The sequence below is a fragment of the Dermacentor variabilis genome, chromosome 3 (assembly GCF_050947875.1).
Source record: "Dermacentor variabilis isolate Ectoservices chromosome 3, ASM5094787v1, whole genome shotgun sequence".
Lineage (NCBI taxonomy): Eukaryota > Metazoa > Arthropoda > Arachnida > Ixodida > Ixodidae > Dermacentor > Dermacentor variabilis.
This window is the reverse complement of record NC_134570.1, coordinates 91,634,379-91,646,645: the sequence shown is the minus strand read 5'-3', so window position 1 is coordinate 91,646,645 and position 12,267 is coordinate 91,634,379. Positions and strand designations below refer to the sequence as shown.

Sequence of the window (12,267 nt, the reverse complement as noted above, 5' to 3'; positions counted from 1 at the left end):
AAGTACATCGAGAGAAAAAGGCTTAACATAGCCTCAACCTACATACCCGACGCAGTATATATAGCTTATATAGTGGCTATGGCGTTGCGCCGATGAGCTCGAGGTCACGGGTTCGATCCCCGCTGCAGCATCCACGTTTCAATGGAGGTCAACATACAAACACCCTCGTGCACGTAGCTTATCAGGCACATGTTAATGAATGCCTATATCGGTGATCGAAATTAATCCGGAGTCCCCCCTATACGGTGTGCCTCGTAATCAGATTGCGGTTGCGGCGCGTTAAAGCCTGCAATATCTAAAACGCCAAATAGGCTTATTTGAACCTTTCGCCCGTTCTCGTGGTTGTTCTTGAACTTTCGCCGCCTTCGCTGCCAACACAGAGGACGCGGGCTCTCGCAACGAAGTAGCAGGGTGCGTTCACCGCCGAACAATATATATATATACTCTTCGAGAAGCGCGAGTTTTCCACTTGTACTATATACCGCTACAGGTGTGCTGGTTAAAGGCTAGCTGCGCCTTATGTTCCGGGTATTACGCGACGGAACGACAAGCGCTACAACACTATGCCCCTACTCTGAAAAAAAAAAGAAAAGAAAGAAAGAAAGAGATCGGTGGAAGTTTAACGCTCAATGCGAGAGAAGTGCATTAGCATTACGTGCACACCTCCTTGAGGCGCCGGATCCGTCGATTCATTTAACCGCGCTCATGACATTGCAAAGCGTTGTTCAGGAGCACGCACGCACGCACGCACGCACGCGCGCACGCGCACACACACACACACACACACAAACACACACACACACACACACACACAAACACACACACACACACACGCGCGCACGCACGCACTTCCGCTTTCCGCTTTGACAGTCCTAATGCCAACGCATTAAGACACACCTTCAAGGGCATCCTTCCTTACGAAGGCTTCCACAGAAGGCGTTCGGCTGTATCGCTCACCACATTGACGAGCATCGTCGACGGCTCCTGCATGCACGCGCGTTTCCACCCCCCCCCCCCCCCCCCCAATGCGCGCAGCCCCGCGTGCTGACGGCCAGCCTGCTGTTCGCCATCGCCTTCCTGGGCGACGAGACGACCGTGTTCCTGCGGCTGTCCCTGCACGCGCTGCGACGCTACGCCCTGCGGATGCAGCCGCTCTTCCTCTACATGCACCTGCTGGTGTTCGCGCTCGGCCTGCTGCTGCCCAGCGCCCTGGTCGTGGTCTTCAGCACCGTGTTCATCGACCGGTTCGTCACCACCGTGCACAACGAGATCACCGCGGACCAGCGCAGCAGTGTGGTGCGCATCCAGACGGCCAGCTCGTCGCTCAACTACCTCGACGAAGGCCGGCGCCCCCGCTGGGCCGGCCTGGGTCGAAGGGGCAGCGCCGCGGGCCGGAGGCCCCGCAGCGTGTCCGTGGTGAGCGAGATGACCCTCGCCAGCGACGCCAGCAGCTCCTTGGTCAGGCAGTACAGGATGCACCCGCCGGCTCTGTTCCTCGAGCAGCCGACGGTCGCGACGCCCAGCGGAGACGAGAAGGTACCTATGCGGCGGCCAACAAGCGTTGCTTCATATTTGTTTAACTTTGGCACGTGCTTAAGAGCCGTACGTCTAGAGGAGCCATGGTGCCAAATTTCCGCGCTTGAAATATGCACTGCACGTTAAATCGCGCGTGCCTCACAGAAAACTGGCAATGTTTGAGCGTAATTGCTGCGCAAAAAAAAAAAAGAACAATTATAACGCAGTTGAAGAGTACAGTTGTCTGGCTACATTGCGCTGTGACAAAATAAAGCGTTCTCCGGAAAACAGCTTCGTCGGAGTAACGGAAGTCGACTGACAAAGACGGAAAAAATGTAACTTACGAGTGTATACCGGGTGCCCTGCGTAACTTGGGCCCAACTTTCAACACATGAAAGTGCGACGCAGCTGGACAGAAACAAGGTAATGTTGTTTGCCGTAGCTTCGGAATACTCAGATTACTTATACCGTTCCGCCTAATTACATAATTAGTCTTAATTAGTTAATCAACTTCTCAGATATTGTAATCAGATAAAGTGGCAAGGAGAAAAGTGTAGGGACTACACAAAAAACTGCCGCGCGACTGGCCGCTCGAGGCACTTCGCGTGTGTTCGCGGACTTCTTTTACGCTCAAAAAAAAAACATTTTTATGTAACACGTATAAACGCGATAGCTTTAAGGATCCCGTGCCGCAGAAATGTAGACGTACCGTTGTCAGATGGGAAGAGGACTTGGCAACCAGAGGCGCCGCGTCCCAGAGCTTTCATGTACTCATCAACCCAGCATCATTCGATACATTGACCCCGGTATACTCCCCCACAACCCGGGCTAACTGGGTGGGGGGACTTGGTTCGGGCCAACGGTCCTTCCCGGACAAGGGGGCTGTTGTGGTGCAGTCCAACTGAGGGACTGCACTCAACACACAAACAGCCATGTCGGTCTTGCAGGGCACAAGCCTGACTGACCCTCGGACTGCCCTGACGCAAAAGAGGTCAAGGCATACAACCATGGAGACCACCAAAGCCGTCCGCGGAGCAGCGCGACCACTTGAGGGTGCACCACCACCGGTTCCAGCTCTGGGTTCCACTGAGCCAAACAAAACCCCGTAGATCGACTGGCGCACACGGCCGAGTCGTGCGACCTTTGCAGCATGCATCATAACTTAATGGATAGCTTTCCACCTGACTCGTCAAAAATCACGGCAGGACGAGCCCACACTTCGAGAAACTTCTTCTCGCCCAAGCGGTGCCGCTCCCGGGTGAGGTGGAACCAGACCTCCTTCCGTGCTTTCGCAAGCACTTCGTGAAGGCCCGGTGCCCGACCCCCGAAAATTGCATCGCAGCGTGCCAGCCAAACTTGGTATGAGCACTCGGCGAGGAGAAGCACGAACTGGTTGATCGCCTGATTGGGCAAAGGGTGCAAAAATCGGACTGTCTCATAAGGAACGCCTGGGAGCCTAAATAGACTAGCAACTCTTTGGAGAAGAGCTGCAGGAAGCAAACACTGCGTAAAGATATGAACTGAGTCCTCACGAGCGCCACAGAAAGGACACACTCCACGAGCCGGGATGGCTGTGAAGGGCCTGTAGCTCAACGGCAGGCACCCTCGCGCCAGGCGGTACATAAAGGTGGCTCGCCTGGCGTCGAGGAAACCGGCCGTAATGAGCTTCCAGTTTGGCCTGTGAATCGACAGGTCGTACCTTTGGCAATGTGGGGGGAGTCCTGGGGTGAGGATATCCACTAACTCTTGGAGTGGAGCTGAAACTACGTCGATGCCTGGGTGAACCTTGCGGAGGCTTACCAAAGAGTTGGCAGCCGCCGCATAAATGGTGGACGGGGTACCTGAACGAGGAACACAGTGGGAAAATGTGCTCTGCGAGAACAAGCGGAGTCGGGTGCTAAGAAAGAAGGAAGTTAAGCTTCGAGTTAGGAGCATATCCGAGTTAAGAGCGACCTGGGTCCACCTGACGTGTAGTGCAGTAGCCACGATGCCCAGGTCGGGAATTCCGAGTCCTCCCTTGTCCCTGGGCAACTTGAGCACCCGCCTAGCTACACAACCAGTTGTACCCTTCCAGAGGAAGCGAAACAAGACCCTCTCCAAGATAAGCTTGGTTCGGGTTGGAATAGGAGACACACACGCCACATACGTCAGAAAGGAAAACAGAAGTGAGCGAAGGATTGTCGCTCGAGCAGTCAAAGGGCATGACAACGCGCTGAATTCCTGAACCCTGGCTTCAAGCTTCTCCTTAGCCTGTTGCCAGTTTTCGCTAGAGAGACCACCTGGTTCGAACTGGAAGCCTAGAATCCGCAGCCGCGTTTTCATGGGGAGACCATGAACCGGCTGCGGACTGGAAGGAGTGGAGTTCAAGTACATTGCTGCACTTTTGGACCTATTCAACCTTGCACCGCTCGCCCCGCAGTAACTGTCCATGACCTCCAGGACGCCGCAAGCTGATGCTTCGTCCGGGACGACAATGGACAAGTCGTCTGCATAGGCAAAGAGTGCAACCGGGGGGGAACCTGGTGGAAGTAGGAACCTGCCAATTCTGCTGTCACAAGACAACCTCTGCAGAAGCGGTTCAAAAGCGAGTACGTAGAGGGCAGGTGAGAGCGGGTCCCCCTGTCGCACACCACGTCCCACAATGAACGCCTCCGAGAGGCGGTCTCGTATGAGAACAGCAGAAGTCGGTCGAGAATACAAAGCTTGGATCATCTGTCTAAAACCCACACTAAAACCAGCCTCTTCCAAAACACGGAAAAGGTACCTATGGCTAATGATATCGAAAGCCTTCTCCTGATCGAAGGAGCAAAGAATACCTGGAAGTTTTCTGGTATTTGCCCACAGGAGAAGGTCCCTTAGTGCTATACCGTGAAGCTGAGTAGAGCGCCCCTGGACACAACATGCCTGGTATGGACCCAAAACAGTGCTGAGCACTGGCGTGAGTCGCATACACAGGCACTTTGCTATGAGCTTATAATCGCAGTTCAGAAGTGTGATTGGACGCCATGCTCTCAGATCGGAGCTCCTCGACTCGTCCTTACAAAGGAGAGTGATTAACCCCTCTCGTTGAGACGCTGACAAAGTCCCTTCACTGAGTAGCCGGTTCACCAGTGATGTGAATGGCTTCCCTAACAGTGTCCAAAATTTAACATAAAATTCGACTGTCAGACCATCGGATCCCGGACTGCGATTACGCTTCATAGACTTCAATGCCGAAAAAAGCTCGTCCTCATCTATGGCTGAGTCGCACACTTGCGGCGGCTCAGCTGGCGAAGCAAAAGGAAACGCAGTTGGAGTGGCAGCTGGTTCGGCATACAAGGTCATGTAAAACTGCCTCGCCAGTGCAAGAACTCCATCTGGTGAATCGACTATGCTACCATCGCTTGGATCTATTAGGGAAGAGAGAGTTGTGCTCTTCCTTGAGAGATGTTTACGTAGGACGTTTCTGCTGCACCACGCTTCGTGGCGTCCAGCGTCGGACATCGCCTCGGCAGAAAGAATTTCGAGCCAAATCTGAACCACGCATACCCAACCACTTCTCTACCACCAAGATTGCTCAGACCTCGTCTTTCATCTTTTACAAAGTTATTCCTGGGAGTTTTGAGAGGGGCAGCCCACAAGCAAATATAATGTAAAAAAACACCGACAGCGCACGTCCTTTATGTCAGCTCTTCTCAGATTGAAATATTAAATGCGCGAAATAGCAGATCGACCCATGCAAGAGGCCGCGTTTCTACCAGAAAGCTCGCCTTCGTGAATAGCGTTCGCAGCATGTGTTTCCCGGCAAACGTTACAGTTACAAGCAAGAAAAGCAGTAAGGGGTCTTTGAACGGTATCGCGTTCCACTCTGAAATGAAGAATCAGCCAAAGCCACCTAGGTGGCTTTGAATCAGCTCGTGCCCAACTCCGACGCCGCCTATTCAAATACATGTAAAACGCAAAACCCTTTTTCTGAGATAACGCCTGGACCGATTTTAATGAAGTTTGTTTCATTTGAGAGAAAAAGATAAATTCTAGTCACTGTTGGAAGCGGAATTTCGATTTAGGGTCTGAATTTTCTTGACAGAATTTTCAATAATTCGAGAGGTCGAAAAAAACATAGAAGCACGAAGTTTACAAATTAACAGCTCTCCGACAAAAACAGATATCGCGGTTCTATGAACGGCACCCATTAGATCATTCAAAACGGACAAATTCTATATGCCAATTTATATATTGCGTGAACTTGTAACGTTGTGTACAAGGGTTCTGCAAAAGCTGTGTTTACACATGACAATTTTTTTTTAGTTTCATGTGTAACATATCATATTTGTCCGCTTGAGATGTACTATGAGCTGCAATTCACAGAATTGTGATGTAATTTTTGATTGCTGAGTTATGGAGGTGTAAACTTGATAGTTTCGTTTTCTGAAAATTTGCGAATCTTGCGAATATTTAGGACAATCTCGACGACCTAAATAAAAAATTCGGAACCAACAGTCACTAGACGTTCAGCTTTTCTTTTAAATGCAAGAAACGTCATCAAGTTTGGTGTAGCCGTTGCCCGAGAAAAACGAATTCTCCTTTTTCATCTATTTTGATAAGAGCACTCGAGCTAAAGCTTCCTCTTAAGGCGAAGCCTAAATGTCCTCCCAATTTTGACCAACATAAAGCTGCATACCGGGAGTTTTTCATGTAGCCCTACAATTTTCTCATTGACACTTTTCGTCTAATTATAATATTCCAGAAGCTGACTAATAAATTAGAACTAATTACGTAACTAGGCGGGATGCAAAACGTAATCTGAATGTCTCCAAGCGACGGCAAACAACGTCACTTCGCTTCTGTCTAGCTATAGCTACGTGGCACATGCATATTTTTTTAAAAACTTTAGCTCAAGTCACGTGGAACACGCCTCATATACAACATCGCCGACTGAAGTTAGAAGAACACCGTCTCTGCGTTTACGAGGCGCCGGCATGCACGACGTCGCCTATACCCGCGCAGAGAATACCTCGCAAGACCTCGTTCGGAACCTTCGAGCGGGCCGCGCCGCATGACCCGCAGTGGCCGCACCACCTCCCCGTGCGTCACATCCGCTCCTTCAGCTCGTGCCCCAAGCCGCCGTCGTCCATCCTGAAGCGCAGCCCGGCCGTGCCTCCGCCGACGCCCCTAGGGTCGGCGACCCCGTGCCCGCAGTCCTCGCCGGTGCCGTCGCCGTGCGCAGCCATCGCGGGCAAGGAGGACCGCAGGGCCGCTCTCTTCGCGGAGCCGCTCTCGACGCCACTGTCGGCACGGTCACCGTCGCCCAGCAGCGACGACCTCGTGCAGGTATACCGAGACATAAGAGAGAGAGAGGCAGAGATGTGGGCGTAAGGAGTAATCAAGAATTTAGCGCCAAACAACGCGATCACGAAGAGGTGAGGACATTGAGACGGGACGAGCGCTTCATTCATTGTTGTTCGACATGCGCATCTACTAGCTCAGCAGCAAGCATACTGCTAGATATAAAGAACGACAACCAGACAGGTTAAAGTGGTACCGACATAATACATAATATTTTCGAGAACTTCTTTTTTTTTTTTTTACAAGCGGAGCTTGTCTTTGTCTAGCCTGAACGTTCGCATCTGTCCGCAAAAATCTGACGGTACATACCCCCGTAAGCAAGCAAAAGAATGAGATGGCCCAACGCCCGTAAAGCAGGGGCTACAAGACTTTAACGTGAAAATTGGCCGTTGAAGTTTCCGACGTTAATAAATATGCGTTTCAAGGACAACTGGTCTTCATTGGTGTGGCCAGTATCGACACAATGCACATCTCGTTAATAACAAGGGCACATTCAAGTAAACACAAAGTTCATGGCAAAGGGGACGGTTAGGTATACAAAGGGACAAGCTTCGCTTATCATCCATCTTCACGGAATGGATAGGCCGACCATGCTTTTGCGTTAGATGAAGGTCTTATGGGCCTCTAAACCCTAGAAAAAGGTAGTGGTAGACATCTTAGCATCGTAAATATTTTGACATAAGCTTTTCTAGTGACGTTTTCGGTTTCATTTTCCAGGAAGATGCTGTGTTGTGACGGCATGACGCAGTGCGTAGTAACGTGGGAGCGGGACATTACGACGTTCTGCTCGGTCGCCTCGTATGTCGTGAGGGCCCTATGTAGCAGAGTAGCGGTCGACCGAGGGGGCCAGACTGAGTGTCAGAACGTTGCAGTAACCACGTGACCACAAACACAGTAAAAACAAAACTGAAACTATTATATTGAATTATTTAGGGCGCTGTGAGGCATAATTGACAGTATTTTGTTTGGTGCTTAGAGGTTCCAGACTGTCACTTAGAGCAAAAAAAAAAAAAAAAGGAACACTGGGAAATATATCAGCACCCTTTCAAGCAATGTAACGTCCAGTTAATTGCTCTACTCGAAGGAAAGGAGGAGGAGGTGGGGAGAGGTCAGGGATATAGCAAGGAGATAACCATAGCCAGTGTGCGCATACCTGCAAATGAACGCATATGTAGCCACAAGCGCTCGTCTCGCCCGTGCCAAAGCACTTTTGCAGAAAAGACAGGTCACCATATTTAGTATAAAGGCAAAGGACACGTGAGGAACGTAAAACTGACACCGCGGTTCTTGTGTCATTCGCTTTGCCTGCGCCGCTTCCTTCGTTTACTGCTTTTAAAGTAGGGCTAACACGTGTCTTTCTTATTTGTATTCCTAACTTCCTTTGCTTTTACAGCCATCTTTATTGAAAATCAGGTGTTAGTCGATAATGTATTGCTCGTGTTTGATCATTATTTCCATTGTACCGACGTTTCTAATTGACTGTTCTATTTTTTGGATGCTAATATCTGTATGTCCTTTGTAAACTCCGAAAGGACGTGACCCCAGAGAAAGTGAGTTTAGGACCTCGTTCTGTAATAACAAATGTGTATTGACATCTTTGCACAAGAGCAGAAAAATTATGCAGATCCAAAGCTGTCTATTTCGTTCTTGTGACATTGGCGTAAAAGAAACTGGCGCGCCCGCATTTACACACGCACACGCACACACACACGCATATCTATATATATATATATATATATATATATATATATATATATATATATATACACTCTCACACAATCGTGCTACGCTATGTGAAACATGCGGCAATAATTTCAGAGCTAGTAGGCGTTGGCACGATAGAAGTATCCGTGCGATTGTGACGTGATGGTTAGTGTCGGGCTAATGTGCTGGTGAACAGAGCTGCGATTCCACTTTAGTTTTTTAGTTTTTCTACAGCGAAGCTGTTAGCCTTTAATTGCTCGGGATTTTTCGTGGCGGCGTGCTCGCACAGAAATGTGGGCCGATCCTGGAGACAGTGCAAGGTAGCGGGAAGCTCATAGTGTGATGCTTATCCAAGAGGCATCACATAGCGTCATCAGGTGTCATGGAAGGAAAACATCCGGAAGGCGGGAGATGGAAATCCAAGACGATGAGCAAAACGAGAACAAGGTGAAAGCAGGAGCCAACGTTTCGACAAGTGGATTTGTCTTCTTCAAGGCGACCAGGTGCTCTCCTCGCCACAGTATATATAGGTGGGGTCCTTCTAAAGGGGAGAGGACGTAAAGCGGGTGGGTGCGGCAACGAGCGAAGGTGTGTTAGCGTGTCGCATTGAGAATAAAGGAGTGCTGTGCACAAGGCCGGGGACCCGGCCGTCTGTCAATCACGTGTCAACGCCCGCGTGTCAGCGCGCGTGTCAACGGCTTGCACAGCAGCCCTCTATTACCGGTTTCACTGGTGGTCGTAGGCTATCGTGTCTCAGAAAGAGATAATAGAAGGAGCGGCAGAAACCGGGCTTGTAAAATAAAGAGAATAAGGAAAAGAAAGAAAGGGAAAAAAGAAAATACTGAAATGGTATAAATAAATAAAGGGGGGAAAACGGAAAGAAGGGGAAAACGAGAAAAGGAAGAGAAAAAAATTGGCAGTGGCTTAGCTCGGCTATGCCAGGATATACGTAGCGAAAGCTAAGGCATAGCATGGTTAGCCTTGGTTAATCTTGATTGCAAGTCCAGGATAGTCTGGTTGTCTAGTTATGTTGTGGCGTTTGGCCAATCGTTCGGCGCGCTGTTCGTCTAGCTCTTTCCTGGGCGATTCGTTTCCTCTTCATCTCGTTCCGATGTCGATTCCAGGCCTCCTCCTGCTTATCAGAATTGTCGCCGTTCATACTGCCACCTCAAATGTGGTTGCAGCGCACGCAAGCTCTCCTTTTCAATCCTCCGACATGTTATCAGACATGCGACGCAGCTGGCGAAGCGAGCGGAGGCGAACGCAATGACGAGGAACGCGATGTGACGTCATGTGCCTCCTCGGAGCACCGCCACGGCGAAATCGCAAGTTCGCGGCCAGTAAAGCATTCGCTTTAAAAAAGGAAAAACGCTAAGAAACCAAACTGTTGTTGCCTATAGCTTGAAATTTAGCATAGGGAATAGATTCTAAAGCTCCCTCTGAAACGTTTATGCCTATTGGTTGCAATGTCTTGAACTTATGGATAAGGTATGATTCTTTGTATTTTCTTTCTCGTTCAGAACGGAAATTTGTCTGTAAGATGTAGTTTAAGTTCATCAGAGTTATGATCTGTTTGGTTGAAATGCTCGGCGACGGCTTTGGGAAGATCTGTCCGCGCGATGTTCGTTTAGACGTTCATTGATTGTCCTGTTTGGTCACTGTTTGGTCAATGGTTTGGACATGGTCACTTGACAACATTATCGCATGACGTCACGGTTGACATGATGATGTCATGTGACAGGCGATATTGCCAGGCGAAGATGCCGTTATCACGTAACATAACGTTTGACGTGATGGCGTAGTCACATTACGTCATCATGTCAAACATGACCTCACCACTTGGTCACATAGATTCTGGTACGATCGGATGTTAACGCCAGATTTTTCGCTTCATGGGCCATGGATATAATTTCGCATTTGTAAAGAACACCCCCCTGAGCAGTTGTAGTGGCGGTTTTCCGCCGCTTCATTGGACATCCACTTGTGCAGGTCTGGGATGGCGAGTCACTTTTCTTTAATTACGAGTTTTATTCCGCAAGACAGCAGCACACAGCAGCCACGGCCATGAAAGCCCAGCATAGGTTTGCAAAGCTAGCTTTGCTTTTTAAAGAAAGAAGCATCATTAATAAACCTGAAACCTGCCTCAGTATATAGCGAACCAACCAGCCCATTCACTCCCGCTCTTGCAGGAAGGCCCCATCGACAGCCCCGGTAGCCCTGAGTCACTGGTGTACACGCCACTGTCGTCCACGCTTTCCTCGCCGACGACTCCGCCCAGGGCACCGCTTTGCAGTGTGGCGACTTCCCCGGAAGCGGCGCTGGACGCCTGCGGTGCCTACGAGTGCAACGCCACCGCGGCGGCGACGCCTTCGCGTCAGCAGAACTGCACCGACGCGGCCGCGCCAGTGGCCGGAATATCGTCGTCCAAGGGCTTAAAAGGACGCGGGGAACGTTCGCCATCGCCGAGGAAGACCCGGGCGAAAACTGCCGCCCCCAGGCGGAGCCAGGGTCAAGAAATTCCATCCCCGGAGAAGACGGCCGTGGACAACCTGGAGGTATGTCCGGTTTTACGTAAATGTAAATGGAACGGTATAGAGCGTTTGTTTATATATACTGTCGACTACGCCTCGCCTTTTTTTTTCTGCAACGGTTAGAGCGAAAATTCTCGCCGTCTGTTCCAGGCGCGAAACAGGCATCAAACGTTATCTGCCAGCAGCGTGCGACAGCCAGATCAACCAGCTCGAGAGACCCTCGAAATGAAGGCTGACGCCCGAACCAATTCACTGCGAACGCCAAAGCCGAATGTAAAGACGGTGCCCGACCCAAAGATTCAGCCCGAATTCGTGCCGGTGGCACCACCGAAATCTGGGGTCAAGCTCGACACGAAGACGGAGGAGCCAAGGCCCGAGTGCAGAGTGGACCAGGAACTGGAACCACGGACGGTGGAAGTACGCGGGGTTCTCAAGAAGAGAAATCCGTCCCTTCAGCCGAGCGCCGCAAGCCGCAGTGGCAGCGTCCCTTACGGAAGGTTGCTGTCGCCGTCCGAGAACGACGATAACGGTCACATGGCGCACTGTCCACTCCCAACGACAGGTGAGAAACGTTTCTGTCCCGTAGACCAGCATATTTTGATGACGTGATCTTCTTAGCTGACTTCACGCTGAGTTGGTGCATCTGGAATCGCGTGACGTTGTAACCACTTCCAGGGAGAAAAAATAAGTAAGTTAGGTAACTTGGAGATGTTCGTGAACGTGAGGATGGCATCAAATGATACCTCTACATGCATGCACGCCGTGAACACGCATCAACTGACAGCAGCTCCCGGCGAAAGAGAGCTTCTTCCTTCAGGCACTCCACATTCTAATCCATAGCATCAAAAAATGCAGTGCCTGTCAAAATTTTCGGTACATTTCGCGAGTGACACGATCAGATCAGTCATTCTAGGGTGCGCTGCAGCTTTTATGTATGAACAGTACGGTATATAAGCCGCAGACTGATTGCAGAAAGCCTAACAAAGTCAACCGAATTTAGTAGACCCAATTTACCTCGCTTACAGAATTAGCCTGCACTAGTTAGCACATTAAACCGAGCTTATCAGCATGATACATATTTTAATACATATTGTTTTTTCTTGTTATTTTTTCTTCTCGTTTTTTTTTTCGTCACTGGCACACACGAAGCCATGGTTCGTGGCATCGTCATAATCGATGATTCGGTGTAGCG

The 12,267-nt window shown here is 50.1% G+C and overlaps 1 protein-coding gene across 1 annotated transcript in view; it reads left to right on the top strand.

Annotated features, from left to right (window-relative positions):
- Positions 1-12,267, top strand: part of LOC142574618 (uncharacterized) — a 68,538-nt gene that overhangs the window by 19,637 nt on the left and 36,634 nt on the right. The window contains exons 4-7 of the mRNA XM_075683661.1: positions 1,036-1,536; positions 6,502-6,825; positions 10,734-11,099; positions 11,226-11,637. Of these exons, the coding sequence (XP_075539776.1) occupies positions 1,036-1,536; positions 6,502-6,825; positions 10,734-11,099; positions 11,226-11,637 (1,603 nt within the window). The remainder of the gene's footprint in view (positions 1-1,035; positions 1,537-6,501; positions 6,826-10,733; positions 11,100-11,225; positions 11,638-12,267) is intronic.